This window comes from Hippoglossus stenolepis, chromosome 3, assembly GCF_022539355.2.
Source record: "Hippoglossus stenolepis isolate QCI-W04-F060 chromosome 3, HSTE1.2, whole genome shotgun sequence".
NCBI classification, from domain to species: domain Eukaryota; kingdom Metazoa; phylum Chordata; class Actinopteri; order Pleuronectiformes; family Pleuronectidae; genus Hippoglossus; species Hippoglossus stenolepis.
Genome location: NC_061485.1, coordinates 12,230,847 through 12,257,623, shown reverse-complemented (window position 1 = coordinate 12,257,623; position 26,777 = coordinate 12,230,847). Strand labels below are relative to the sequence as shown.

The following is a 26,777-nucleotide window of genomic DNA, read 5'->3' as shown; positions in this document are numbered from 1 at the left end:
AGCGAATTAGTGTGGTTAATCAGGCTGATAATGAGCCAGGGCACCGTGCCATTTCAATCTGACACCAGGCCGGGGTTCAGACCCCCACCAGGCACACCACTGCCATCCGAGATCTCCCTGAAGACAAATCATCCTCGGCACCAGAGGACAGAGGGATGACAAGGGCAGCAGTGGTGAGTGGTGTGTGCATGGACTATAACGGGAGGATGTAAATCCACGAATCCAAAGATGTTAAATCTGCAGATAACTTTCAAATCATGTTTTTGTGTCTTTGCAGTCTTTCCAGATCTTTCTGCACTTGGGGCTCAGCAGCTGGGGACACTGAACACATCAGAAACTGATGCTCTCTGTCACATATGACCCTTCAGATTCACACAGACACGTTGCCTAACCCGCCTCCCTCCTACAAAACACACACATCCCCAACAATTTCCCCTTCACAGTCATGTAATCGAAAACAATCCAGTGCTATCACCTCCCATCTGTCTCCTCTCTCTCTCTCTCCATCTCTCTCTCGCTCTCTCTCTCTCTCTCTCCCTCCCTCTTGCTCCCCCTCTCCCTCTCTCTCGCTGCCTCACTCATTCCCTGAGCAGCGCTGAGCTGAACTGGATAGCGTCTCCTTCAGCCCGCAGCACAGACTCATTTCTCTACACACCAGCTCTGAGTGGATGCTCAGGAGGGGTGTTTGAGATATTAGCACGCTGTGGGGGGGAACGGCTCAGGGACATCTACCATCCACACAAAAAGGTAAGCCTCTGGATGTTTTAGATCTAGATTCCTGCTCAGGTGCCCCAAGTGAAGGTGTTTCAGAGGTGGGAGGGAAGTGGCGGATTGTCTCAGGGACAGATTTCAAACAGGGAATGCCCTCCATACAAACGTCCCCTTCAGATTTAAAGCTTTTGGGATTTTTTGTGTGGGAGATGTCATTATTATAGATGTGAGGGTGTTATGGTCAGTGGGGAATAACACTGAAGTGTAGAAATGTGTGCAGACTGTTGGCACAGCCTCACCTGGGATCCTTGTTTTGTTTGGGAAGTTTAGAGAAGAACAGTACCAGCCACTGGACACGGCAGCATTTTAATCTTAATCCTTTGAAAACATTTCACACAGATTAGTCTCACTTTCAGAGGAAGGATTTTATTTTTGACCCTTTTGATTACACTATAATGTTTCACTATGGAGGTCAAATTACAAATAATCAGGCTGAGGAAACAACTGAGGAAATTGAACTATTGGTGTAGCTGGAGCCTTTTGCATTATTTCTCCTTTCACTCGTGCCACAGAGTTATTACCTACCTGTGTATGTACCTGTGCAGAAATAAAAACCAGTATGGCCTGACTTATCATTTGGTTCTGAAAAATGTTAGTTCTCTGCATTAGAGCAAAAAATAAATATTTGAAAGTACGCTGCCCCTTTCCACTGGATTTGAAATTAAAAGAGCTTCATCACTTTTAAAGAATCTGCCAACAGTACTCTTGGTCAATGCTTTTGAATTGGATGATATGAATGTTTTGTTTTTATACTTGCTTGTCAAAAGGCTGTCTGACTATGAAAGCCACAGAAACACTCAGCTGCAGTCAGGTGGTCTCTGAGCGATGGAGCCTATAAACGCTGCTTATCAGGGCTTAGTTTATGTGCTACACTGAACAAAACATTTCTGACTTAACCGCTGGATCCAAAGTCGACTGAAGACGGGCAGAGGATGCGTTGTGCATCACGGCGGCTGTGAACGGCGCTGTGATCATTCGCCAAGTCTTTCGACTGACTTGAATTAAGTGATTTAAATTACACACTTAATCTGTCCCTCTCCAACTCAGTGACGCTGGATGCAGAAGTGGAAGTGACACGTCATCACTGATCATGTCGTCTTTTCCCACGTTTCCACCGTTCAATGCACTTCAGTTAACGTGCATTGAACACATGACTACTAGTATTGATGCATTGCCTGTTCAACCTGTTGTGTCCAGTTCAGTATAGAACCAGGCGGAAACAAGCTTTAATTATAAGGTCAGTGGATCAGCAGCAACCTCTTTGGAACCGAGTTAACACACCATGATTGTTTCTGTAGTTTTCTGAGTGCTTTAAAAAGCTTCAAGTACTGAGTGTCACTGCAGCTGACAAATGTCCACAGCTAGGGACCTGATTCAATCAGAGACAACAGAGATTTAGTGCAGTTGGTGACGTTTCTGTTTTAAAGATCCTTTACTGATCACCTCTGCAGAGGCCTGTGCCGCTCTGTGGTGCTCCAGCACCAAACTGGAGAAGCTTGTTCACAGCAGCTTGTGAAGCTCCCTTTCTCTCTCACTGCTCCCTCTTACTCTGTTGCCAGTATTTTGTTATTTTTTTTTGCAATTAATAAAAATGCGGATCACTCTTAGGGTCAACTATTATCCTGCACTCACAGCAATGAGGAGACATCAGCTATTTCGGGTCTTGTTTATCCTTGGTCCTTACCATAGGCTTTGGGGAGCTCATATACAGACTCTACTCTAAATATATTTGGATTTACAGGTACCAATGTCTAATACTATTTGAACTAGCATGTATTTTTTCATATTATTATGAGTTAAATTCACACGACTTAATCACAGTCAAATAGTATCTTTGAGTTTTGAATGAAAAAAAACTAAAAACGACAGCCCTTATGTGTAATTAGCTGTCTCTAAAAAGACGCCAAGATAAAACAATCAAAGCTGAGGTAGTTAAAGACAGTGGTCATGTCACAGTTCATACAAGTTAATATATTTCTTACACAACTATTATTATTATTATTATTATCATTATTGTTATTATTATTATCATTATTATTAAGAAGGGCATTAAGACTGGCCTGCTTTTACTGGTCTGTTCAAATCTGATGCTATTTATTAAACAGTGAGTCTGAATTATTTCTACGATTAGAAAAATCGGGATGAAAATATTATTTATCCTTTTGTCTATTTCAACAATCAAGATGTATTAAGCTGCAAATGAGTCATCAACCTAATATTCATCATGTTTGTTGTTGGGGCGGCACGGTGTCGGAGTGGTTAGCACTGCTGCCTCATTTTTGGGGGGTTTGAATCCTGCATATTGGGGTTAGATTAACCAGCGACTTCTCCATAGATGTGAATATGTGTGTGAGCAGTTGTTTGTCTCTACATGTTGGCCCCTTGATACGCTGACAACCTGTCCAGGGTGTAACTCGCCCATTGCCCATTGTCAGCAGGGATTGGCCCACCAATGACCCTAAAAGGATAAGTGGTGTAGGTTATGAATTCTCGTTTTTTGTTTATGAACACAGTTAGAAATTCACGTTACTATAGATAAATCAAAAATAAATTCTTCCTGTGTCCTGACAGATAATAAGCAGTGAGGGTTGGACATAACAGCTGCACAGTCATCTGATGATGACATAAAGATGTAAATAACTGTTTCTGCCGCGCAACAAATCTTGTACTGACGCAGCAGACTGCACATTATCACACAGTTTTCCATAAAGCGCGACCTGTCTTTAATGCAGTAAGCCAGGATTTCGCCTCAGAGAGCATTACTGTGCAATCTGATGCTGAGGTTGGCAGTGGAGCTCTAACAAGCCCCTGTCTGCTCTTCATCACTGTAGTGCCACAGATATGTGCCCATGAGTATTCATCAGGAAGGGCTAATGGAGCACAGCAGTGTGAACCTCTGATTTACAGCCCGTCCCCTGTCAGGCCTAATGATAGGGCCGTGGGGCTGGTTATGGAGAAACAGGTGCTGCAGAGTGAATAGATGCGAAGCGATGCTGCTGAAAGCCATGGGTGATTGCCGTTTTGTCCCCTGCACAAATGCTCATTTGCAATATTGTCTTCACACATACATAATTATTGTACAAGCTGGGTTTGTGTGTGCATGCGCATGTGTCTTTTCAACAATTCAAAGACACACACATTAACTTTAATGGTAATTTACTCTTTGCCAAATCGTTTCCAGCATAACTGTCACATTGACTGTACACAATGACTCCTCTCTGTCCTCGGCAACAGATGGAGCTCGGTGCTAAAGTGAAAATTATGTTTCAAATGAAGTCATACGCTGAACAAAATATGGTCAGGTTATTAGAAGAGGTGGGTTTAACACTGTAGAATCACCATTATTATAATCTGTTAAACAGCCAAAGCCTCATACAGTGAGACATTAGTGCTCCACCATATGGAGAAGAATACATTAAAAACAAATGTTAACATCTGTAATATAATGTACTGTAAAGTCGTGGCAGGTAGGATTACAGTGTTTGTTGATGTTAAAACACATAATAGTGTTAACTTAGAAAACTAAATTGTATCATATTTAAAGACTACCACAGCACCTTTAGCACAATAAACCTTGTATAATGATAGAGACTTGCTGCAAAGGTCACATTGCAATAAATAAAAAACCTGCTTTATGTCTTCTAAATACGTATATATGTATATATATATATATATATAGTGAGATAAAGACCTAGACTTTTCTAGCTCAAAGATCAGAGGTTCTATGAAAAGCTGTAGACCCCCCCCTCACAGTTTCTGTTCTTACTGGACTTGAGATGTGAGCAATGCAACCAACCACTTTTCAGAATATTTCTTTAGAAGGATTTATTGGAATGAAAAAAAGAACATATTACAATATTTACAATGAAAAAGGCAAATATTTGATAGTATTCAAGAAAATAATATATATAATCATATTGGGACCCTTTTGGGGGCTCTGACACACAGGACTCAATGGCATATGGTTTCTTTTATTAAATGCATTACAGAACTTATCAATTATTTGGCAATGAAACTCTCCTACTAAATCTACCAATTCCTTTCCTTTTGAAATCATCTTGTTAACGCGGATGATAAATCAATCAGAGGGGCTGCAACAAGCTCTTAAGCTTTTATTGAGACTATCATGATTTTTCAAGGTGAGAAATGAACAACCCAAAAGCCTACAAAAAAGCGAAACAATAACTATAAAAACGATGATACAAAAAGAGAGAAATAGGTGAAAAGTGACCAACTGTTTTTTGCAACTACACAAAACAGTTTCCCAACAACTGTCAGTGAAGTTGTTGTAGGTGTTCAGCAGTTCAATCTCACTCACTGCAGGTCAGCTGGCACTGTTTACTGATGGTTCACTGCACAGCCCACAGCCCACAGCCCACACACACACACACACACACACACACACACACACACACACACACACACACACACACACACACACACACACACACACACACACACACTGGTAGCTCTCTGCCTGGACCATCCCACACTCTAACCGTGTCTCTCCCACAGTCAGGAGGAATATGGGCAAATCCGAAAGTCAAATGGATATCATGGAGAAATCAAGTAAACCTGGAAAGCGTCGTTGGACTGTCGCAGAGATCAGTCTGTCCGTGCTTCTGCTGTTGGTCAGCTGTGCCTTGGCCGGGCTGGTAGTCCTCTACACATCAGTTGTGAAAGGTAATGGCTCTGTCAGGTCCAGATATTACAGATGGCAGCAGTAATGAAGTGTCTGCTCTGTTTTTTTCTGCTTGTGAGCCCAACTTGACACAGGAAATGAGAGTGGTGGTCGAAACATCTCCAAAATGAACCATGAAGTACTTTACACACTTGATGATCTGTCTTGAGTATCGGCTCATAATAACAACTGTTATCTGACCTTTCTGACCTTGAACTGCAGCTTTGAAGCAATTTTTAAAGAAAAGATTGTTTTATTTTCTCTGTGCAACTTCTCAATGTGGCCAGCCGATGGTGTAAAGATGATACCGTTTTCTTCATTATTTAGAAATAAATAAAATCTGTCTCTTTCATCCATCTCAGAACAATCGAACAGGTCCAGTGTGTCAAGGAGCTCAACACGAGAGGGTGAGTCTTTTAATCCTGTAAACTGAACGCAGGATACGCTGTGGAACCAGTGGGCCGGCATGTGGCATATTCCAGCACCGCACCTCTGACAGTCACTGTACTACTGTAATTCTCTTTACTGCCTCATCAGCAGTGCCATACAAAAGTGAAAGTCGCTGCTGACACAGACATCGCCCGTCACACACAGACTGTAGATCCAGGCTAATTAGAATTTGCTTTATACTTTGTACAGCAACATCCACCCGTCTCTTCACGTTCTCTCTCATGAGTGTCAACACTGATTTTTCCAGGCCAGCTGTTTCGCTCCAACCTCAACAATGTGTGCACAACTGCGGACTGTGTTACTGCAGGTGAGAGGTGTTTTTTCTTTGCTTCCCTGCGGATTCCTTTTGCAAAGTCAACCCCCCAAAAGACCACATACCGAACCTTCACCCTGTCCATGTTTCTCTCTTTCCCCGCTAGCTGCTCGGCTCTTGCAGAACATGGATAAGTCTGTGAAGCCCTGCGATAATTTCTACCAGTACGCCTGCGGGGGTTGGCTGGAGCGCCATGTCATCCCGGAGACCAGCTCTCGTCACAGTGTCTTTGACATTCTGAGGGACAAGCTGGAGATTGTCCTCAAAGGTCAGCTGGCACAGCCGCGCAATGCCAGGGTCATGGGTCTAACCTTTGGTGGTCAGTGGGTGGTGGCATTCAGAGCCTCATGCGTGGGTTTCATTCGGAGTGGAAATGTTTGCATGTGTCTTGTTTTTGCAGGTGTTCTGGAGACGGAGAACGAACAGGACAGGGATGCCATCAGAAAGGCCAAAACCCTTTACAGCTCCTGCATGAATGAGAGTAAGGATCTTTTCACTCACTCTAAAAATAGGTTTCTCCACTAGAAGGAGGCGAGTGAACAGGCATGTTGACCTGAACAGTTGATCGTACAGACAGCCTCCCTCTACTATACTACATAAATACAATTTAATTTTTAAAAAATGGGGGAAAAAGCATTGTGCTCAATGAACAATAAGAATTAAAAAATTCCCACTCACATTCACACCTACAGTCACCTTAGAGTCTCCAATTAAATTAAGCTGCATGTCTTTGGACTGTGGGAGGAAGCCTGTGACCACCCACACAGACATGGTGAGAACATGCAAAAACCACACACAACAGGATCTTTCAGTCCCACTGAAGATGAGTAGTAGATAGACTGCAGTGTTGCTGTTATATGTTATACTGTATGTATTATTATGTGGTATTTTACCTGCAGGCCTCATAGAGCAGCGTGACTCCCAGCCCCTCCTGACGCTCATTGAGAGTATCGGAGACTGGCCTGTGGCCTCAGACGACTGGAACTCAACAACAGGTAGAAATACCTGTGTACTCTGATTAGTGTTTACTCTGTACAAACAGGCAAATGTGCACCTGTAACACATCCACACAAACAAGCACTCATATTCCTACTCAAATACTCACATGGAGATAGAGCAGCTATGTTTGTACTCAGTGTATAGCTGAGTATGAGCGTTGTTGACGGGATCAAGAGGCCGGCCGAGGCTCTTCAGCCGAGCAGTTAGGTGAGGAGCATGGAGTGGGAAGAGGAGCAGGTCCTTAATCAGAACTCTGAAGGATGCTTTGAATATTCTATGTTGCTCTTCCCCAAGCTCCTGAAACTCAAATCACAAACTGCACCATCCTCGCATATACTCACACAGATTAACACAGGGGACCCAGAGCAGCAGGGGCAGCCTGCTTTTTGCAGCCTGCTACATTGAATACTTCTATATACTTTTGTGTTTTAATTAAGTTCTGATGTTTTCCTGATTGCAGAGGAGATGTGGAGCCTCGAGGACACGCTGGCGACGCTCACTGCTCGTTTCCACAAGAAGGTTTTGCTGGACTTGTACGTTTGGACAGACGACCGGGACTCTCGGCGTCATATCATTTATGTGAGATTACTGTTTATCTGAGCACAAATAACATCAACCTTTATGCAGTTATTACAGACCAGGCTGCAATTATTCTATATCTATCTCAGACAGGAGTAAATAGTGAACTTGTTGGGGTCTATTTTCAGCTGCGTATTAACATGCATTTAGTGCCGTAAACAGTATTTATGGCAGGAGGACCATGTAGTTGATGGTACAGAGGAATACGCTGTATCAGGCTTTGGACATGCAGAAAATATTTATATTCTTATTAGTACAAAAAATGTAACAGTTGGTTTTCATGGGATTTTTTATAATATTTCTGCCTTAACTTTTAATCACAATGTAAAAAATACATGTGCAAACATTTTGTATTGCTCTTCTGGTATATTGAACAGATTGACCAGCCAGGACTTGGAATGCCATCAAGAGACTATTACTTCAATGATGGAAACTACAAAAAGGTGATACCATAAAGGATCAGGTCTCATAAATCTCAATGAAAGATACACCTCCTTATTCAACTGTATCAGACAACGCAGGTAGTTTAGGTTTTATGTAATTTTTATTTTATTTATTATAGTTTTATCTTACATATTTCTGAAATGCCTATCTCCAACATTGCTGTTTTCACTTTAGTACAATGGAGGTAAGTGGACTTTTGTGGGTGGCTTTTAGCAATGGCTTTTTAGATTTTTTTTAAACATTGGATTCCTGATGAATTGTCTTGATTAAAACTTAATTCAAGCAGCACAAATATTCCATTAACCTCGGTGGTTTTGAGTTAGCAACAACTAAAACAATCAAACTCAAACGTTCCACAGTGAGTTGTTCTCATTTTATACTGCTGTCTCTTTACGACCTACAAAACCAAAGGAGACAATCAGAGAGAAAATTTGCTTTTTCTATAGGGTTAGGGTATGAATGGTACTAAAACCAAATTATAATGTTGTCACGTTACAGTTATCAATCATACAGCAACACAAATATACATGACTGTAGCTTTAACTGACAATCTGGCAAATTTATCAGATTAAAAACTTACTTCCTGACACAACCTGGATTTTGTTGTGGAGGCAACATTATCAGTTTATTTGATTGTTGGTACCACAGGTTCGAGACGCCTACCTGCACTTCATGTTCTCTATCGCGAAGATAACCCGAGAGGACAGGAACTTGACCCAGGATGAAGAGCATGTGTGGGAGGAAATGATGCAAGTGCTGGAGCTGGAGACAGACATCGCCAACGTGAGTGTCGGCCACAACAGGAAATGGAATTCTGGGACCTGAGGAAAATGAATAATGACTAGATGATAAATGATAAATGAGCAGCTCCAGTCTCTGCTTCCTGTGAACAAGAGAGCCAGGCTCAATTTAGTGTGAACCAGGGAGATCAGCCAAACTTTGAACCCATTTCTTTTTCAGTAAATATAAAACCAAGCATCAGTCTATAGACGTCTATAGTGGGGTTTTTTCTTCCCTGTTGCTGGACAGGCCACATCACCAGCAGAGGAAAGACAAGATGTCACAGTTCTCTACAACAAGATGACACTGGGTGAACTACAGAGCACGTTCAGCTTTAATGTAAGTGAGGTTTTACTTCTTTCTTCTGCATTACATTAACATAGAGCAGACAGTTGAACGGTTCAAATAATTTTCTATCTTTTGGTGGAAAAACTGATTTCCACACACTTTTTCCACATTGTCTCTGGAGTTAGTTGTGATTAACGTCCCCCACTAGAAAAAAGGGAAAAAAGCTAAATAAACAAGAATCTCTTTTAAATGCTGTAACCCATATTTACCTTAACTTGTGGTGTTCTAAACATAGTCAGCAAAACTTAACATGTTAACATCTCTTTTCCAGGGATTTAACTGGACACGATTTATTCAGGGTGTGCTGTCGAGTGTGTCCGTCGAGGTCCAGCTAGAGGAGGAGGTGGTGGTGTACAGCTCCCCCTACCTGGAGAAGATGAATGACGTTCTCTCCAGACACAGTGCCAGGTCAGGCCAAAAGCGACGTCCAACGCTGACACCATAAAGATTCAGTCTTTAAAGAACAGGTTGAATTTATCAAATAATATACGTTTGCAGAACTATGCAGAACTACCTCAGCTGGCAGCTCATCATTGAAAGAGTCAATAGCCTGAGCCGCCGCTTCAAAGATGCCAGAGCCCGTTACAGGAAGGTACGACCCGCGTGGCATCACAGGGCATGACACATGTTAATGTGAGCAGGGTGAAAAACAGTTCTCCAGTGTGTGTGTCTGTGTGTGTGGACAGACTCTCTATGGGACGACAGTGGAGGATGCTTGGTGGCGGGAATGCGTCCGTTACGTCCAGAGCAGCATGGAGAACGCAGTTGGCGCTCTGTACGTGCGTGAGACCTTCGCCGGAGAAAGTAAACGAATGGTGAGTTGTTTTTTTGGGTCTATAAACACCACAGAACCAATCAGATATACATATTCGTCAGAGCATGGAAATCAGTTACTACCACAGCAGATGTTTACGTCAAACTATGATGCCTGAGCTTGTGCACAAAGGTTCGTGGTGTGACATTCATTATGTGCACCAAATTGACATGGAGGGGCCAAGAGTTCATTTTCAAGCTTCATTGTGCATTGCGTCACTAAATCAAGGATATGAATCTACAGTCATAAATTCTTCTGTATTAACTTTTGTGATATTTGGACATGAACGATATTTTTCCTGACATTTTTCTGTTTTATCAAGTATTAACAACACAAAGCAATTTAGTTTTAGGAAATGCATTTCATGCCAGATCTCATTGTTACACATTGTGGTAATGACACTGCAAAAATAACTATAAATTCAAATTCTTTCTATATACATTAGCAGAACTTCACATTAAATACACCAATTAAAGTTTTTTCTTTTTATTGCCTATTTTATTCTATTTCATACTTTCAAACGTTCTCATGTCTCCCTCATTCTGACTATGTTACTAAAATATCTAACTATCTTATTGTTTCTTACCTTATCTAAATCCACCTGTGGGCATCTGTAAGTGACTAAGCCAATATACAATAACGGTATAGTAAAAGGCAGTTTTAATAATATAACATATGTCATCATAGTAAGAATTATAATTACAACAAGTACTGTGTCTTTAAAAACACGTGTTACAAAATGCATGATGTACCTGTCAAGCGTTTTGTGTCCATATCGTGAAACATTTTATGCCATGAAACAAAACACCCTCTAATTTGTCACCTCAGGAGCTCGTTATTATGAAAACTTCACTTCTGTATTGGACTGTCACTGCATTCTTTGGTATTTGTGTCAAATGTTCACAGGTCAGTGACCTCATCGGTAAGATCCAGAAAGCCTATGTGGAAACTCTCGAGGAGTTAAGCTGGATGGACGCACCCTCAAAAGAGAAAGCAAGAGAGAAGGTGCAGTTTGTAGTCACACTGAGGAGATAATGGAGGATCTTACCCACATGTTTATTCATATCATTCAGATCATTCTGCTTCTCTTATAGGCCATGGCAATCAAGGAGCACATTGGTTATCCAGATCATATTCTACAGCAAAGCAACCTGAAACTTGACCAGGAGTATGCACATGTAAGTAGACACTGAGTCCATGTCTACAGGCCACACTGTGGACACTAGCATACGACCGCCAAGGCCCAATAGATTGATTTTTTCATCTAGATCCATGAATTATTCCCTGCGAACTTGAAGAAAACATAAGCTCCTTGGTAAAGGTAATAACTCAAAGATTCTCTTTTCACTGATCTCGTCCCCTTTCTCTTCCCAGCTGAACTTTAGTGAAGAACACTACTTTGAGAACATCCTGGAGAACCTGAAGTCTGAGGCGCAAAAGAGTCTGAAGAAGCTCAGGGAACCGGTGGATCCTGACTTGTAAGCTGCTGATTGTACAAAATGCTCTTAATAGTAAAAGCACAAGGTCGTGAACTCAGGCAGACGCCATGGTTTTCTAAGTGCGTGACTGAAAATGTCATCGGAGGTTAGAACACAAACTCCTCTTCTAAGTGAGGTGGATTACACAAATATGGTTTTGCGAGACAGTTTAACATTTTGGCTCCTCTGTCTGTTACCAGGAGAATAAACCAGGTCGTGTTCAGCCTTATTGTAAAAAAACAGATTTAATGAAAGGGACACGCTGCACCAATTTACTGCTTTTATAGTCCCAAGAAAAAAACAACCTGTGTCCTCATCTAGAGAATCAAAGAACATTGAACACGACGGTCTAAAAACATTTTTTTCACAGAGCAAAATATGCTCCTCTTGTGAATCCTGCTTCCTCCAGCTAAAAATGCAGTTTGTGCTTTTTTATCGGCTACAATCCATTTTTCTCAATCCCTCCTCAGATGGATCATTGGTGCTGCAGTGGTGAACGCATTCTACTCACCCAACAGAAACCAGATAGGTGAGAGCTTCAGTGAGGCCCTCAGAGGTGTTTTCATGGAATAACCTAGTCTCTCTTCAATGTAATCCTCATCAGTGCTGCCTGTACACAGTGTTTTCACTCCTGTTGTTTTCATGTGTCCAGTGTTTCCTGCTGGGATCCTGCAGCCGCCGTTCTTCAATAAACATCAGCACCAGGCCCTGAACTTTGGTGGAATAGGAATGGTTATCGGACATGAGATCACACATGGATTCGATGACAACGGTGAGACGCTAGTGACTCATCGTGGATGTTATTAGAAACCTGAACGGATAAATACCGTTTATCATTAGAACAACCGATTTCAAATCTGTCAAACAAGCTGTTTTTCAAATGCTGCTATGTTTGGGACATGAAAACATCCCTTAGCCTCACACGTTGTTTTCCTTACAGGTCGTAATTTTGACAAGGACGGTAATATGCTGAACTGGTGGAGTAATTACTCTGCCGAGCATTTTAAAGAGCAGTCGCAGTGCATGGTGCAGCAGTACGGCAACTTCAACTGGAAGCTAGCAGGTGGACAAAACGTAAGCACCCGTGTGGCCTGCGTGAAATGAGAGGTGTTGTCTCAGCTGTAATCCCCGACTGTGTGAACCATGTATTAAGAGACCAGCAGAATGAGTGGTTTCACGTCGGTGTGTGGTTTTGTTTGTGTAACGCAGGTGAGTGGAATCAGCACTTTGGGGGAGAACATTGCCGACAACGGAGGAGTTCGTCAAGCATATAAGGTTCGATTCAAAAGCACTAAACCACATTTTATTATTAGGCAATAACAACTAAATTAAAATAATTGTATGTGTTTGTTTATTTTAAAGGCTTATCTGAAGTGGGTGGAGATGGAGGGCGAGGAGCCATGTCTACCTGGTCTCGACATGGATCACAAGCAACTTTTCTTTCTTAACTTTGCCCAAGTGAGTATAACTGAAGGGATGTTTTGTTTCTGAAAGTTGACAGAGGTCAGATGAGGATTTGAAAACCTGAACTCGAGAGCGAAAGGTCAGGAGGAGCCTTTTTCAGAGGATGTTTGGTGCTGAGAAGCAAACAGGGCGTCAGGGGGGGAGACGCTGAAACAATCGCAGATAAAAATCAGTGTTCAGCTAAAAAAAATAGAGAATGAGAAAAGCCGCCAAAGTAAACACCTTTGTGATGCCCGGGAATTTAAAACACAAGCGAAAAACTGAAAGTGCATCAGAGCAACAAGTCTGTTCTGTTGGTACATGAGTGGAAATAACTGCCAAACCTGCACCTATAAGGATAATTATCAAAAGTGTTATAATAAACTATAAGCAGGTGATTTTATTATACATTCTGAATAAACTATTGTAAATATTTGAGATGAGATGTGAATTGTGGAATTCATTTGATTTAACATTTAATGACGGCTTTTCTTAACAGATTTCTCTCTTCTTCTCTCCTCCCTCTCTGTAACTGTTTTATCTCCAGGTGTGGTGTGGTGCTTATCGGCCTGAGTATGCCAGCCAGTCCATCAAGACCGACTCACACAGTCCCTTAGAATACAGGTAATCAGCTTCAGAAAGACCTGGTGTTCACAGCAGAGGCAGCACATTTTAAAACCAATGAGGACTACTTTAAACAAGGAGGTTGTGTTTTTGCCTTTGTCCATTGGTTTGTTTGTTAGATTGTCAGTGTGAGTACACAAAAACTACTGAACTGATTTCAATGAAACTTTTTTTTTTCTTTAACTAAGATTTTAGTTTTTTTACATTTTCACTAATTTCCCAGGGAATTAATTCTTGGATGTCAATGAAACAAATTCAGGCACATTGAGGGAACTGATGGCTATGAGTGAAATGTGGTGCAGCTTGTTTAATTTTAAGGAGACAGTTTGGCCTTGGTGGAGGTATGTGCTCTAAAGAGTGCCATTCTAATAGTCCAGTTGTTTATTATTCCTTATTAAAGCATTAGGATCAATGCAGCTCCACTCACAGATATTTCTTAATGTTTTTTTTCCTTTTCCCTTTAGGGTGCTTGGATCTCTCCAGAATTTCGAAGCCTTCTCAGAAGCTTTCCAGTGCCAGAAGGGCAGTCAAATGAACCCTGAGCAGAAATGTCGTGTTTGGTAGAAAGTTTTATTCATGAAATAATTGTTTCCTGACTTGGGCCACTCAAATCAGGTTTTACATTTTAAACCCACAGAGAAGATTCTACTGAAGACTTATTCCAGTTTATTTTGGGGCAGACTGACGAGCTCTCAAGTTTCAAAACTCGAAATTTGTTGTGTACTGTTTAAAAAAAAGAAACTTGCTTGAGTATCTATCAAGTTTGAGGTGATGTGTCTGGATGAGTCAGTCACTTGTTCTTGTTCACGAGTGGGTACGTGACTGAAAATGTTATGTAGAAAACAAAAGATCTTGTGAAAGGGTTAACCTCATGACTTTAAATACATTACTGCCCTTTCTTGAATTAATCCTTTACAAACAAAAAAAAATCTCTGGTTCAGATCTTTGTGATTTATCCATTAACGTCTGACACTGAGTTGCCTCTGTGTCTTTCCTCCGACGTGTTGTTTTCAAGATGTTGTGCCACTCTAGAAAAAATCAATAGTGAACCAATCTAACACTGACTGAAGTGCGAGTCTGAAAGAAATGAAAGCTGGTGAAAGCTACAGCAGAATTAGTCACACTCTGAGAGTTTGGTTATTCACTGTTACATGAAACAAATTACCTTAAGACTTTAAGACTGTTAAATCTTTGCAGCTTTAACCTTAAATTAACATTCTGAGAGCTGTGGCTGTCAATGTTTTTACACTGGATGAATATTTCAAATTAGAGAGACATTTAGCAGTTTTGCAGTTTTGTCCTATCCTGCAGTTGGACGCCTGGTCCTCGGTGCAGAAGTGTACGTGTATATCATGGTGGTTTGCTGTAACACGTCATTATCCAGATGTTTTTTTAAAATATTGGTGGCCTACCACATTTTAGTGAGGAAAAACCCAGCACTCGTGGAATGTAGTCAAGTGATAATGATGAAAATGTCACTTTATTGCATTATTGGTTACTGACATGTCAGACTTTAATCACTTAGATGTAGGTTTCGGTGAACTGTAAAAACACTAATCACAGTTGTGTTGTGTGTTTGAAGCACACTCCCCCATTTTTTTTATGCTTCCACACACTTGCAGCCTCTGAAATGTTCATACTGATTTATTTTAGTTCTAAAATTCCCAACACGACTCGTACCTACAGTTACTCAAAATAAGAAGATCTCTTTGTATGATATGTGTATGTTATATTTAACCAAAAAAGGGTGGCTGGTTTGTAGACGAACTGGTCTTCTCTTTTGTTCCACATTCTCCCGGGACGAGTCTTGAACACAGTGATTACTAGACTTTAAGCCTTTTGGGGGGGGGTGGGGGACATAGCCAATTACATGCTAAGGGGAGAGGAAAAGAAAACCCCTCAGATACACTCACGCATGGACAGGCAGCAGATGAAGTGGTTCGCCTTCTGATCTCGCATTGATCAGCGCCGTCAGAGATGAAAGGGCGAAGTGCAGTGCGCTGAAGCGTGGTGACCGCTGTGGCCGAACCATGGCAGGCAACTCTGAAGAATAGAGCTCGTCATTAAAAAGGCGGCCAGGGCCAGGACTGTTATTTTCTACCTTTTATTAACAAGTAATGACAGGAGAATCAAAGCTGAACACAACTAATAAGAGAGGGTGGATGTAGTGGAGCCACCATTTTTTGTGCTGAATAGAGCTTTCAAACACAGCGGGGAAAAAACACACACACACACACAAACAATACTCAGCCCGTTTGAATGTCTTCTTTGTCGTTGGTCACATTCAGAATGCCTTGGTAAACTGAACCCGACTGTTAGGTCTCAACAGAGGCTCATGAACTGAATGTGCATATTGAAGCTTTTTATTCTCAGTCTGTTGCTTAATCGTCACATATTGGCAAATACTGTTGTGTTGAGCACGGGGAGAGGACGCAGTGAAAGACTGTTTTTCTCACAATGTAAGGGGATATAGCAAAAGTTAAACATTTTGGGAAACACGTGTCCCCCGAGAGTCAGATGAGAAAAGTGATACTACTCATATTTATTCCTTTAATATGAAGCTTATGCTAACAGGTCATATATATTAGCATAAAGATTAAAAAACAGAGGTAAATTACGAATCTGGTTCTGTCAAAAACATCTGCTTATGTACTTCTAAAGCTCATTTAAAAAAAGAAAAAACGATAAAAAATACCTTGATTCCTGGGACCATGAACTGTATATAAAGATGGACTCCCCAAAAGTGAAGCCAAATCCCCACCTGGTGGCTGGCTGCAGTATAGGTCATAAATCCCGCCTCCTTCATGTTAGCAGATGGGACATGGGCCAAACCAAAAAGTCAAAGTTTAGGTCATTCAATTTATATACAGTCTACGGCTGGAACCAGTAACTTGCTTGTATTACACTCATGTTTATGACCTTCAGACCAAACCAGGCCAGTTGTTTCCCCCATTTTTTTAGTTTTTGTGCTAAGCTAAGCTAACCAGCTGCTGTTTTCAGCTTAGCCTCCAGTTTACTTAACGGACAGACATGAGAAAGGTATCACTCTTTTCATTTCCCTTTCTGCCTGAATCGTAGTTAAAAAAAAAAAAAATCACATCTTACTCAGAGAACTGCTGGAGGCCACGTCATAAGCTCAGAGGATTTGAAGAGTAACAGCTTAGAATCTTGTATCGTTTGTCAGATTTTCTTCAAAATGAGTAAAACAGTTCAAAACTGTTTCGTGAACACAAAAAGTATATGATATAAAAATGTGTTGTTGTAGATATGTTCTATACGAGTGTATTTGCTTAGTAAGGCTTCAAATCAGGTAAGACAGAAAGAGTATATTTCATGTTTACTTACATGGTGTTAAATTGTGTGGTTTTGAAATTATCAGCCAAGTACAACTCAATGTTTTTTGCTATATATGAACAAGTTTTCATCTACAGTGTATACCCATCAGAGGAGTTTATTTATCTACTGAATATTTATGAAATAGCCTTGTTGCTTTGCAAGAATTCAGATGTTAAAGATGTTTTATGATTGTTCCTGCTGCTATGTAATTATTTAGACTAACTTGCTATTTTTGTGATCTGTAATTATTGCCATTAAAGTGACTGTCTCAACTGTGACCTCATGTCTCAATCGCATTTATATGTATAGAAACCTGACCAAACCACGTGGGACTCATTCCGATCCAGTGCAGGAGGAAAGAGATCTTCCCAGAGGCAGGACAGACCCCTCTGAGGCTAATTTAAAAACACTGATGGCTATCGAGGCTTCTCTGGACTCCTGACTCTCTCATAAAGCTGGAGGGAGAATCGCGATAAACAGAGATGATATGAATTTGGCAACAAACCACGTAAAAGTAAACCCTTAAGATGCTGTCGTGAAAAAAAAAGGAAAAAAGATGAAGAGAATATTAACAAGTTAAAAGCAAGCAACCCTCTGAGTTTTTTTCCGAATCTAAATTGACTTTATTCGGTAGACCTACAGAGAAAAACACTTACAAAACCAATAACAGAGCAGGAAGTCAAGGGAGCTGCGAATTCCCAACAAGCAAAGCACCAGGCCCAGAGGAGCTTTGAATTCCGTGAAGAATTTAAATCCTTACTAATACAACTCTTGCCTAATGACTCACTGAAGAATGGCTTTCTTCCCAGGTTGCTAACAGGCCGATATCAGATGTATTGTTTAAAGGGGGAGGCTGATGATGATTTAGCTTCCCACCGGCCTGTGAGACCTTTGAATTCAGACTCTAAGGCCCTTGCTCTGGGCCCTTAGCAATTTATGTTGAACTCCTGAAGCTGGACTGAACAGAGATCAGCTAATCTGTGTGTTTACTGTTTGTGCTGCAAGACTTTAAAGTATACAGACCCCTTTGCCAGCACCCAGACCCACAACTAGTATGCAACCTTACTACAAGAAATATATTGTCTTGCACAGTAAGTAAGGATGGACAGACTACCAACAGACAACAAACGTCCAACCATAGGTGGATGGCACATGGTTATTTTTGATATAATACCTATGGGAATATGTGACATACAGGACTTCATGGCAATGAGGGGTCTGACCACAGTTAGGAAACCATACAATGTGCTATTGTATAACTAATTTGTTATGGGAGAGCATGGATTACATTATGTCTCAAGATAATAAGGTGCTGTACTGTAGAGGAATGCGCAACTTCTATTTTATAATATTTTTTGTTTGTGATGAGTGACATGGCCATATAGTATACTATAGTATATAGTGTACTATATACTATAGTATATGGTCTGCTGGCCTGTTTTGTTTGTATGTGAGAAAGTTTAATAAAGATATAACGACAAAAAATGCTCACAACTGTCAAAATGAAGGTGAAAGGTGGTTAGATTCTGTTGTGTGAAAAGAAAAAAAACATTCTTTTTAATCTTAACAAAATACTTAAAAGTAAGTAAAATATGCTTATGTTTGCATACTTGTATGTATAGCATAGTCCTGGTTTGTCAGGTTACGATCATGCAATTGTTTCTTGAAAAAACGACTGAAGACGTATTTAATTTAAAGTTTAATTACAGTTTGATACATAAACAATAATAATTTCATTTTGTAAAGTGAGTGTAGTAAATGTTAATAAAATAACCACACTAATCTGTCTGTAAGTGTAAAGTAAGTTAAGGTAAAAATTACACAAAACATATATTACAAAAAAGAGCTTTCACTGTGGACATCATTATAAATAAAAAAATTACACACATTTAAAGAAATTAGACACATTTAAAAATGTTGCCAATTGTTTTATATTCACTTTAACAAATCAATGACATTCCACTTCCCAAATCTCCATCTGAGTTGTGTTGATCAGGTACCATGAGGCGCCGTCATCATCGTGAACAAACATCATCATTACACTGCAAGAGAAAGTACAGAGGTTAAATACGCATATAATGAGCTTGAACAATGTTATTTACACAGAGTCTGATGCAAAAGAGCCATTTGTTATTCAAACTTCAGGTGTAAGTCCCATTACTGGCAGTCAAGTTAATCTGCTCCCACAAATCTAGTTTGATGCCAGCGTCTTAATTACAGATTACGATGTGGAAAACTTTGGGTGAGGTCCACTCTTCAGATTTACAAATGGCTTCTATTGATACCAGGCTGAACCACAAATATTCCCAACTGCTACTGAGTTCACGATAAAGATGTTATGATGCATCTGCTGTGGGTGGACAAGGGTCTTGATCAATATTGAGTAAATAACTGAAACTCTCTGAAACTCCCGCTATCGTGCAATGCGGTCTTTTACCAGCTTGCTAATACCGGCCAAAAAAGACACATAAATCTGTACAAAGTGGGACATTTGAGTTCAGTTTCTGCCAAAATTACATCTCAGACTGTTGATACTAGGTGTCAATGTTTTAATGTTTACTAACACATGTCCTAGCACCACTAAAAATAAGGCTACCCATGGACAGGGGAATGTCCCTGACCTTATCGTGCCTTATGTTTTTTATTATTAATAAAACTAGTATCATGGATGCATGTTTTTCAGATCACATGCCTGTTGTTTTAAATGCCACACTATGTATACTGCTAGATTATTATTCCCTTCACATGAATCTCTCTCACTATAGAACAGTTTGCTGAAGCCCATCAAAGAAATAGCAGATGAAAGTATTGCCTTTTTCCATTCATCAGCTATCCTGGACTCAGTAGCTTCCATCAGATGTGACCATCCTAAACTTCGGTTTCATTAATAGTTATGAAAATCAATCTCAGGCGGGCCTTTTGGAAAGCTGAGTGCAGATAGAGGAGAGATCCACTCTCATTCAATTTGAAATAATTAAAACACTTTCTGGATCATTTTCAATCAGCAGCCAAGTAATCAGTAATCCACAAATTGACAATTCTAACACTATGAATTCTGTCCATGAGTCTCTTACGTTGTTGACACACACACACACACACACACACACACACACACACACACACACACACACACACACACACACACACACACACACACACACACACACACACACACACACACACACACACACACACACACACACACACACACACACACACACACACACACACACTTTTAATACTGGAGAGGAAAACAAGGTCGATTCTGTTCCTGGGCTGTGGAGATGACATCTGTTGGTCTTCAGACAGGTCATGGGAAACACGACAGTATATATCTCGCAGTAGCTCGGACATGGTGGGTGTTGTGGGAGGCGACTAACAGAGCCAGGGGGAACGGGCGTTGACAGACCATGTGCTGCTGGATGTCATGGGCACGCCGACGGCCCCGATCATCACAGGGAAAACGGCCCAGTTCTCTGGACTTCACACGTAATGTCAATGACCTCTGAACATACTGGTTCTTTTTACTCAATATTTACTCATCTCCCTTTGAATCAGACTGTTTTGTATGAATCTATCATTATAGTAAAGGCACAAAGCTCCATTTGAATAACTGCCTCTTGTGTGCTTCTTCTAAAGGTCCTGGTTATAATGATAACAGCAATCGATGGCATGTTGAATCTATTAATTATTTCCATGGTATTCTTGAAATTTAATTTGTTGGAGTGTGGAAGGGGCTACATAATGGTCTTTGTAAGAAGAGTAAATATTTCATAAATCTTATTTCATAAATCTGCGCTGGTTGTTGTATAATAACGTCTATGTTTATAAATAAAAAAATGTAAGTACAATGAGGTACAGACTGAGCTCATCCCTCGAGTTTTAGAGATGCCGGGGCCTATAACCCAGACACTAACACGGCATGAAGGTGGAGTAATACGTGTGAAATGGTCTGTGAAGAGGCTAAACTGATGCATGTGTCACTACTGACGTAAAACAGAGTCTGCTGGAAAAAACCTGACGAACAGATCGGTCCGTGTGCGTCAATGGACAAAATAGTATAATTTGGTTCTATTCTGTTTAACCCTTCACTGTGCAGCTCAAAGTTCAATAATGGGCATTAAGAAAAAACATGTGAAGTTGAGGAGGGGGGACATGAGAAGTGAAACATCTTCATCGTGGGTCGTCTTACCACTGGTTGCTGTCCTGCCGTTACTTTGGCTGTGACCCCCAAGGCCTTAGAAACATCCTCCAGAGCAACGTGGTCTCCAGGTGAATCCTGGATGAAGTGCAGCAGGACCTTCTCTCCACCTTTTCAGATTAAAATGTATTTAGAAAGTATCTCAAAACAAGCAGGTTGTCAGTTTTAACCAACCAAATAAAAGTTGATACGAATTTGAAAACTTGTAACTCAGTTTGACGCATAAAAGCAAACAGAATACACCGTGCAAATTTCAATTTGATATTTAACAAAGATTACATTTACAGCTGCCGATAAAAAAAAACTATTAAAGGAAAAATAAAGAGTTAGAGAAAGCACTGTCCTAATACAAGGTTACAAAGTGCTTCACAAAATACTTGCAACATGTCTTTTGTATGCAACGGCTGAAATACCAGCAACCTATCGAGACGTGTGGTGAAAGTCTGTCACACACAGGAGGAGAAATCATCTGCTTTACTCACAGTTATGAGGTAAATGTTAAAGGTAAATATGAACCACTTCATTGCTATGGAGGTGTTCATAAATTAAAGAGAAGTCTTAATGATACTTGTGTCTGGTGAGAACTCTGCAAGTACTGACTTTTACTGGAGCCAAGATTTTTACAGTGAGGAGTGAGACAGGACAGGATCTACTCCCCTTCCACAGATTCCTTCCCACTGGGTCACTCTGCCACACCACAACTCAACAGTCCCAGGACACAGAGAGTTAATTCACTACTGGTGACGGCCCAGTTGAACAGGATTGCTTTTTTTTCTTGCTGTATTCAGACCATGTCTGTATATCACTACTTCACTTAAAGAGAAACTGAAAGGAGAAGTTGAAGAGCATCCGCTTAACTGCTTCAAAGCTATTTCAATGGGGTAGTATTTTTCATTACATTACATTACATTTAGCTGACGCTTTTATCCAAAGCGACTTACAATAAGTGCATTCAACCATGAGGGTACAAACCCAGAACAACAAGAACAGAGAAAGTACAATTTCTTGAAAAAAGCAAAACTACAAAGGGCTATAAGTAAGTGCCATTTTAAGTGCTACTAAATTGTTAGTTTTAAAAATGTTATTCAAGGTATAGTCGGAAGAGGTGTGTTTTTAGTTTGCGGCGGAAGATGTGTAAACTTTCTGATGTCCGGATGTCAATGGGGAGCTCATTCCACCATTTAGGAGCCAGGACAGCAAACAGTCGTGATTTTGATGAGTGTTTAGCTCGCAGTGAGGGAGCAACAAGCCGATTGGCCGAAGCAGAGCGGAGTGAACGGGCTGGGGTGTAACGTTTGACCATGTCCTGGATGTAGACTGGACCCGATCCGTTCGCAGCACGGTACACAAGTACTAGTGTTTTGAAACGGATGCGGGCAGCCACCGGTAACCAGTGAAGGGAGCGGAGGAGCGGAGTAGTGTGAGTGAATTTAGGTTAAAGACCAGTCGAGCTGCTGCATTCTGAATGAGCTGCAGAGGTCGGATGGCACTAGCAGGTAGACCTGCCAGGAGGGAGTTACAATAGTCTAGGAGTCTTCGACCCTCTTCCTAAAATTCTTAAGTCTTTCTTTTCTATGCTATATAGTTATGTGGTGAATTCATTTGTCTATGCTTCTTCACCAGGTTAGAACATTTCCTATATGCAGATAAATTACCAGAATACTATAACCCTATCCAGTGGTATCATTTGAAAATGTTAATGGTTTAATTTATTAAAATAAACCTCATCTCTCTTGTGTACGACAAAATAAAGTATATATCAATGCATTATGAACCTCTGACAACACTACACTGATGTGATGCTGCACTGCCCTCTAGAGGAGAGACTGCAGAACTGCAATTTACATTCATTTCTTTGCCTTCGTTCAAACGACTGATCAAACTTCACGTGTTCCCTGGGTTCATCAAGTCTTCTCATTAGGATCCCGCTCCGAGACAACCCCACATTTCTGTGTATACTAATTGTGATTGTACCTTTGGCCACGATGAGCATGCCTCCGCTCTGCAGCAGGTCTCCTGAGAAGTTTCCCTGGATTCCTTCTGCACTGGCCTGAGAACAGCAGAGACAACGTGAGGTCAGAAACAGTCAGAGAGGAACTTGTATCCTCGCTCCATGTGACCACAGGTCAACTGTATGGACCATGTGGATATCTACCTTTGAAGCTGCATCTCGTACTTTCTTCCCCAAAGCAGCAGGAACCACACTTAAGCCTGTGTACCTGAGAGAGAAAAAGATGAGCAATCATCAAAACGCAGCTTATTAGTGGTCAAACTGAAAAGATGTAATTTAATTATCAATCAATCTGCCAATATTTCCTTGGTCTTTTCGTGCAAGGCAAGACCGAAAAGCATTTGAACCTAATATCTGAAAAGTTGGAAGCAGCAAATACTTCTTTTTGTCTAGAAAAAAAACTAAGTGATTATCACAATTGATTTGATTGATAACAGTTTGATTTATTTTGTCGGTAGTCGGCTGATCAATAAAACTGTGTTGGTGCAGCCCTGAATATTGGAATTAAGGTTAAAACTAATCATCTTTGACAAATGGAAGTAATAAACTTCACCAACAAAAACAAGAAAAACTGACTGACTGTTCTCACCTTTTAAAGCCCAAATCCTTGTAGGTTTTCTTTTGTTCATCCACGTAAATGGCTAAAAGAGAAGACGATTAATGAATATTTATAGAGAGTGATGGACTCAGTAACAGTGTCAGATCCCGGGTGACACATCACATCTTAATAATAAACAAATTGTATCAGTTACATTTTATTTTTATTTTGGTGTATCTGAAAAGAAAAGATAATATTGGGCCTTTATTGGAACAAGGCTCCCCATGTAGACGTGTGTAAAAATGTGTTTGTCTGAATTTAAAAAGTTCTACTCATTTCTTATTTATTAAAACTGGACCAGAATATTTATCACCTCCACCAAGAAGGTTATGTTTTCACCACAATCTTTTTGTTTGCTTGTTTTGGTTTTATTTTCAACTGGATTAAGAAAAAACTAAACAGGTTTCCAGATTTTGGATGGATCAATAAATAACCCCTTGCATGTTGGCGTGGATCCAGACAAATAAATCTTGATGAAAACATTCAGACATGTTTAAGGAACTCATATCTATGAGTGTGTAAAATTTGTTGCAGATCTAAATAAAAAATCTGAATCCAGTGAAATTAAAGGTGGTTTCATACAGGGACTGTTGGGCCTCGTCGGAGGTTTGCACAATCTACTGAGTGTTGTTAGAAGAAGTGTAAGTACGGCTGCTTACATCCTTTAAAAAATCCTTTTTCCTTGAACTCCTTCAGCCCAAACACCTCAGGTCCGACTCCGACCAGTGCAACGCCGCTGGCTCTCAGGTCCGGCTCCAGTTTGCTGATCTCTGAGGCCATCCAGCGACACACCTGACAACCAAACCTGCGCAGGAAAAACAAGACCACGGGCTGGTCCTGCCACAGAGACTGGAGCTCCACACTCTGAAACACAAAGAGGAAGCAAATAATTAAATCATCGCTTTTTTTAAAACTATCGATGTATAATAATCTGTAATTATTCTCTAATTCAATCTATTTGTCGTTTGTAGAGCTCGGTGATGTGGCTTAAAAATTATAGATAAAACATTTCATGTCAGGCAATATCAAGAGTTATCACAATGAATGTTACATTATTATTTCTTGAAGTTTAAAGACTGATTTTTGCTCCTGAGTGAAGGTGGTGGTTTTAAACTCTTCTTTATGAATATGTAATAATAATAATAAACTTTATTTATGAAGCACTTTTCAAATTACAAAGTGCTTCACAGACATTAAAACTGATAATAGATGCAGTGCAATTAGAAATTTAAACAAATTAATGCAAGAGTTTAACTAAAGGATGAATGCAATTTTTAAAATCAATTCCAAAAACCACAGGCAGCCAGTGCAACGAGGTGAGAATGGGTCTGAAGTGATTATATTTCCCCTGCTTTTAGACAATGTGCAACATCTATAATAGTCTATATCCTCCTCACTGTGATTGCCCAATGCATAAGTATTATATTGATACTGTACTTTTCTTACATTGCTATTGATGAAAATAATATTGTGATAATTATTATAGTTTTATTACCCAGCCCTGGTCATTTGGTAAATAAAATGTTAGAAAATTGTAAAAAAGCACATTCCTATTTCACAGAGCCCATGATATTGTCTCTTATGTCTTGTTTTACGAAGATATTGTGTTTACTATCATGAGACACCAGGAAATATCCAGATCCAAGAAACTTGAACCAGAGGATTTCAAACTTTCTACTTTTTCCACAACAGGTGACCCAAAGGCTGCATGAGGGAAATGTGTGTCGGTAGCTTTTATTAACTTTATCTACTACTGCAATGGAACTTTTAACAGGATGTCCTCATAAGACAATCAGGCAACTGATCCAAAATTCAGCCGCAAGAGTTTCGAACCAGATCTAAAAACAACAGGCCACGTATCCCCTGTTGTTAAACCTCTGGCTGCCAGTGAGCCACAGGATCAATATTGAAGTTTTACAGCTTATTTTTAAATCCCTTTATGGAGCTGCGCCCATATACCCAACAGACATTATGGAACGATATGACCCTGTGAGATCACTGAGATCACTGGGGAGTGGTCTGCTAGTGGTGCCGGGGGCAAAGTCCAAACATGTGAAGCAGCCTTTAGTCACTATGCAGCACAGCGCTGGAACCGACTGCCTTATGGTCTCAGAAAGGAATTCCCATGAATCCAAGGCAGCTTTTAAATCCACACTGAAAACTTTTATTCATACATGTCACACATACATTTTTTTAAATCTTAAACAGATTGTATCCTTATTATTTGTGTAACCTTTTTCAATCTCTTTAAACTCATTTATTCTGCTCCTTTTTAATCTATTTTAATTCCTTTTTTTTTATCTATTTTCATATCATTTATTTATTTGATCTATTCTTTATTTATCTTTTATTGAAAATTATCTGCTGTGCTTTTTGATTCGTCTCAGTTGGTTTAATGTCCCTGCACAGCACCTTGGTTCTCTGTGTATGAAACGTGTTTTATAAATGACACTGCATCACACATACAAACACTGAATATTCAGTGAATGTGAGTCATGTTGTGTTGATCACATGTTTTCCCATCACATCATCATTATGTCACAGAGTTACAGCAGCACTGGGAGGTTAATGGCAGGTTTATCACAGCAGGAAACTGCCCTCAGAGGGAACCACAGTTCACAGCTTCCCCATGAGACGGAACATTTCACACATGTACACACTGATCATCGCCATCATCGCAACAATTACCCCCCTTAAGAAATTTGGCAGGAGCCGCCACTGACACTGAACGTGTTAAAACCTCACCTCCTCTGTGTCGCAGCTCTTCAGCAGGTTCTTTCCGACCCGAGCCAGATCCACCTTCGCCATGTTCTATGAAGAGGAGCGCGTAGGAGGATGAAGGTTCAGTGTTATGATCTTACATGTGTTTGTGAAACGCCCATAGCGAAACTGTTGCAAAACTACGTC

At 40.4% G+C, this 26,777-nt stretch overlaps 2 protein-coding genes across 2 annotated transcripts; one reads left to right on the top strand and one right to left on the bottom strand.

Moving 5' to 3' along the window:
- Positions 1–323: 323 nt before the first annotated feature.
- Positions 324–17,338, top strand: mmel1 (membrane metallo-endopeptidase-like 1). Its single transcript, XM_035153145.2, has 24 exons — positions 324–747; positions 5,287–5,454; positions 5,815–5,859; positions 6,150–6,209; positions 6,322–6,483; positions 6,616–6,696; positions 7,115–7,210; positions 7,675–7,793; positions 8,171–8,236; positions 8,886–9,020; positions 9,267–9,356; positions 9,637–9,773; positions 9,864–9,957; positions 10,052–10,180; positions 11,086–11,184; positions 11,274–11,357; positions 11,554–11,657; positions 12,128–12,186; positions 12,310–12,429; positions 12,598–12,731; positions 12,867–12,932; positions 13,020–13,115; positions 13,648–13,724; positions 14,189–17,338. Exons 2-24 carry the CDS (start codon positions 5,298–5,300, stop codon positions 14,286–14,288), a joined length of 2,310 nt encoding a protein of 769 aa, XP_035009036.1. The 5' UTR covers positions 324–747; positions 5,287–5,297; the 3' UTR covers positions 14,289–17,338.
- A 1,408-nt stretch (positions 17,339–18,746) lies between these two features.
- On the bottom strand, positions 18,747–26,777 carry prxl2b (peroxiredoxin like 2B). The gene is made up of 7 exons (XM_035148942.1): positions 26,616–26,777; positions 24,530–24,734; positions 23,862–23,913; positions 23,417–23,480; positions 23,236–23,311; positions 21,253–21,371; positions 18,747–19,102 (listed from the first exon to the last, which is right to left on the bottom strand). Exons 1-7 carry the CDS (start codon positions 26,676–26,678, stop codon positions 19,076–19,078), a joined length of 606 nt encoding a protein of 201 aa, XP_035004833.1. The 5' UTR covers positions 26,679–26,777; the 3' UTR covers positions 18,747–19,075.